The sequence below is a fragment of the Nelumbo lutea genome, chromosome 4 (genome assembly GCF_056320005.1).
Source record: "Nelumbo lutea isolate HS-2025 chromosome 4, American lotus-T2T, whole genome shotgun sequence".
Taxonomy (NCBI): Eukaryota; Viridiplantae; Streptophyta; class Magnoliopsida; order Proteales; family Nelumbonaceae; genus Nelumbo; species Nelumbo lutea.
The window spans coordinates 77,374,453-77,379,140 of record NC_142687.1 but is presented as its reverse complement, the minus strand read 5'-3'; the positions used below and the strand labels follow the sequence as shown (position 1 = coordinate 77,379,140).

Sequence of the window (4,688 nt, the reverse complement as noted above, 5' to 3'; positions counted from 1 at the left end):
CAACCAATCCACCACTCGGTTGGTGTATTTGCACTTAATTAGGGCTTGAAACTTTTCCTTTATTTGGTTAGAAAGTAATCATAAAATAATAAAGCACAACGTTGTAAGCATAGTCAATGAGCACTTAGAATTTTTTTTGACACCTATCCCTTAAAATAACCTCAGCCTATCCTTGAAAAAAATTAATACCCACTTTTGATAGTTGCCAAAATATTTATCAAGTGCTAATTTAACGTGGTTACTTTTTTGTGCCTACTAGACCCGATCCCATTTAAATGTCCTACTTACTGTAAATTATCGAGATTTAGATGGTAGTCATTCAATGTTGTGTCTTTATTCTCAAGACATTCTTCAATCAAAATTGTGAACTTGGATTTTACCCTAATTGTGACCTTAAATGATGAACCTAACGCAAAAGAAAATAAGCAATGATTACTGTTTTATATTTTTAAAACAAAAAAATACAAAATACAAAAAAATGGAGAAAATAAATAAGTAACTTCTCTCAAAGGAGAAAGATTTAGACTATTTGTTCCTCGTTAGATTTATTGGAGAGAAAACAACTGGATTGATCATCTTTACCACGAAATGATGAACCTAAAAGGCTAAAAGCTCTACCTACCTAAAGCAATTCAGTTTTTGGTTTTTCATAAACCCAAAGGCCAACACAGTACTGCACAAATATGGAAATAGATCTCTCTTTCTTTTTGATAGGCATGCAACATAGAGATACATCACATGGATCATATCCATATTTTATTATTTGAGCTACATTTCACTTCACCAGTAAAACGGTGAATTATTTAATAGTTAGAGTAAATAAAAGCAACAGTTCAGGATCTAGGAACGAAGGTAGATCCCTTCAGCGGCTGATCCTCTGAAAGGTGGAAACCTAATGGTCGAAGGACAGGTGGGCTCAGGGTAGACGGGGCAATCCATGAATTCAGACCCAGATTTATCCACGCAAAACATAACTTGGTAGAGCTGATATTTGCCAAACTTATCAACAGTGCAGTCAAGTGCAGGAGTTACTCCAGTTGCTATCTGAAGGACTCGTGTGATTCTCTCCGAGCTGTAGTACTGCCCATCGGGGTTAATCCCTGCATCATTATTATTGCTTACATATATAAGTGATAATTAAGAAACTTGAATTTATCTTCATGCCTGCAACAATATAATATTACCTTCCTGTTTGAGGATCCGGAGGATATTCACTTTGTCCTTCAAGTCGAGACCTGCTTTAAAGTAATCGTATTGACCATCGAAGACAGAGAGTGAGCAGGTGCCATGCTTGGACCACTCGTGAGCCCAGAACGGTGTGCTGTCGCTGCTTGGACATGAATACGACGGCCATTTGCGTTGCATTGTGTGAAGCAGGCCTGTTATCTACACCATGAAAAGGCGATATCGATCGATATCATCATATATATAGCAGGGAAATTAATAAACAAGTTTGTACGACGTAGCTCTTGATGAGAAGATAGGAAGAAGAAAATACATACCTGCGACAGATCTAAAGAGTTGCCTCGATCACAGTTCATCAGTCTGGTCCCACTACTGGAGCATGGAAAGAGGCCATGCACAGTGAATTCCTGCGAAACCATTCCTGTGTTTGGGAAGCAACAACCTTTTTCTGACGCACAAAACGACCCTGCCCACTAATAATTAACAAAACAAATATCAATACACAACTGTCACAATTAGTGCAAACAATTAAAGAAACGAATTAACGAATGATTAATTCTGGGTCGTCTTCTCTACTCACCACTTGCGCATGAAGGAAGAAATGGACACTGGTTGCATGTGAAACACTCAGAGCTGCTAAACATTGTATGACAAGAATCATAAGTTGAAATGAAGAAGCGGATGCCATGGTTTCCCTACTCTTACTTCACTTCGCTCAAGCTCAATCCTTTCTCTAGATTTTCTCAGTTTGGCGATGGTGCATGGTGTTCGGATAGCCGCATTTATAGGCAAAAATCGTATGAACATTTGGTAGAAAATTGTAGAGAATACGCCCAGTTTAGGATGTTAAAGCACGTGGGTATTGTATTTGTAGTTTTCGTTTTTTTTTATCTTTTGATTGATGGAGAATAATTTGGATCCGTTCATGGCACAATGTTGTTGGATGGGTGGGAGTGTTGAAAGGACTTAAAATTATGATTCTGGTTTAATGATGGTCCAGCGGACAAAGAAGAAAAAATTATGATTCATGAAATTCTATTTATTTTAGCCGTAGCTTTTGTTTCTCTTTCTTATAAACAACCCAAACTACGGGCCATGACCATGAGATATAGACTTATAAAATTGACGTGCCGCATTGCATCCCGTCCAATATTAAATATTACTAGGAGGCAAAAGTGGATAAAGCAATGTTTTCTCATCAATGCTTAAAAGGACAAAACAATTATTTTCTTTCAATCCTATCATCTGACGTAAAATGTAAAACATGTTATCTTTTTTCCTCCACAGGTTTATATCCTCTTTTATCTTTATCTCTTTCATCTTTGTCTATATCTCAAGATATTATTCAGCTAAAAAAGAAAATGTTGCCTTGAATCATCAATTTGACGAGTGTAAGTAATATCAAAACCCACCATCGAATGGTTTCCACTTTAAAATTGTCGATGCTTTCAAATTTGGAGCCAGGGGAGCGGAGCAATTGTTGAAAAAAATGGGGTCACACAATCTTGAGGAGAAGCGTTCTGAGGTGTGTCTGAAGGCATTGTTTTTAAAATGTTATTTATCTCACTCACTTATACTGAGTTTGCTATTGGGATATAGGCAAATTCATTCACATGATACAATAGAGTCTTGGGCGAGAATCTGCAACTAACAAAATTGAATAGTCTCCAAAGAAACCTTATGTGAGATAGTAGCAGATTGAACTGAGAGAGACAAGAGTGATTTTTTTAAAACTTATGTTCAATTGCTCGATTTACCTTGCTTAAATAGTTTCTAAAGAGCCATGGAGAAGAGGAAGGTGATAGTTCAGAAAATGTTCTTTGAATAGTCATAATTTCAAACATTGTGACTGTTAAAATTTAGTTAATAATTAATGACTATTAACTTTGAATAATGCCTCTTGATCACATGCGATCGGATTGTAACCGTTGTAGTCATCAAAGTATGCCTCTAAAGCACATCATTGCATCGCACACGCGCACGCGTTGCGCAGTAGCAAGCCTGCATACTCTGTTCTTTATATTTCTAAGGAGTGTAAATAAGCTCCTATTTAAAAACTTAAAACAAATTTTGTAATTTTCCAATGTAGGACAAATTGAAAACTGATTTTAATAAAAGAAAACATTATTTTCCTAGATATTTGTGCAAGTGTATTTCTTCATATAATTGATCAATCAAACCCCATTGGATTTAATCTCTAATGACATTAAAGTCCAATAGTAATTTCCAAGGTCCAAGAGTTGTAGGTCCCACCTGCTAAGATTGAAAAGACATAAGAGGCCTTGGGAGTGTTTCTAGGATCGAGGACTCCGACAGTCAAGTTAGTCGAGGGCTTAAAAGAAGCTAAGGTCACCGCTAGAGTGTAAGTGATAGCTCAACTATGTGTGTGCATCTTTAGTTGTATCATCCTTTTTATAGTAGGAGTTGCCCAAGTGGGGAGTAATGCACGACATGTAACCATCCCGGAGATTGCAGTCACATAGGGGGACTCAAGCAGGTGTTGGCCGACCACGACCCACTAATTATTGACTCAAGAGTAAATTTTCCCAGAATATCTTCCCACATTAAGTGCTCTGTAATCGTTAAGGGCGGGAATTACCCAATTGCCCTTATGAGATTTGCTTATGTTAAAAATACCACTGGCCAATGCCACGTGTCAGGGTCTGGCAGGCCTACCAAATATACCTACATCACTTAACCCCCACTCTTGAGGCTGAGGTTGAGGGTTGCGAGTGACTTATGCTAAGCCCTCAACCTCGGCCAATGAGATTTTCCAATAGCTTTGTTGAGCTTTTCACTGTTCGAGGATTGCGAGCAAAATTGATCAATGTGGTTATGGTTGAGTCACCGTGTCTCATAAGGGTTCTTGTTTCTAGTGCCTAATAACCGTATTTGGGATGGATGCTGGATTCATCGATCAAAGTGTCATGCCTAGGATGGGCCTTGCTTCAGCTGCTCAAGAGCTGTGTTTGGGACAGATGGCTGAATGGTCACATCCGTTTGGCATATGTTGAACCGAGGACGATGGGCGAACCGACTTTGGGCCTTTACATCATTTCTTCTCTCAAGGTCGATGCCATGTGGAGGCCGTCATCACGGTTGGGTGAGGCGGTTACTTATGACCACCGAATAGAGTGAATCTTTGTCGTCCATTTCCCTTTAAAAAGAGGGAGAGACGGGAGAGGCTTCACCATTTGTCCACAGTACACTTGCTTGGAGTTTCTTAGACCACCTCGGCTCCTAATAAAATTTTCTTCAGTCCTTTCCTTCGTAGAAATATTTTCTTGGTAGGGCTTCGTGTTCCACTGTGTAGACTTTTGATTCTAGTCCTGAGGCCTACACCCTTCTAGATTGCAATGATCCCAATAGTACTCCTAGCATCAACAACGGGTGTGATAGTACCAAAAGTAGTTCTAAGGGATCCTCTCGAATGTCCAATGTGGAAGGTTTGCGAGAGAGGGTTACATCTCAATGAGCCGAGCATGACCATCAAAGCATGGACT

The 4,688-nt window shown here is 38.9% G+C and overlaps 1 protein-coding gene across 1 annotated transcript; it reads right to left on the bottom strand.

The window, feature by feature from the left end:
• Positions 1–682: 682 nt before the first annotated feature.
• LOC148861190 (extracellular ribonuclease LE-like) lies at positions 683–1,941 on the bottom strand. Its single transcript, XM_088983391.1, has 4 exons — positions 1,766–1,941; positions 1,503–1,658; positions 1,185–1,386; positions 683–1,100 (listed from the first exon to the last, which is right to left on the bottom strand). The coding sequence occupies exons 1-4, from the start codon at positions 1,871–1,873 to the stop codon at positions 841–843; spliced, it is 726 nt and encodes a 241-aa protein (XP_088839517.1). The 5' UTR covers positions 1,874–1,941; the 3' UTR covers positions 683–840.
• Between the last annotated feature and the right edge of the window lie 2,747 nt (positions 1,942–4,688).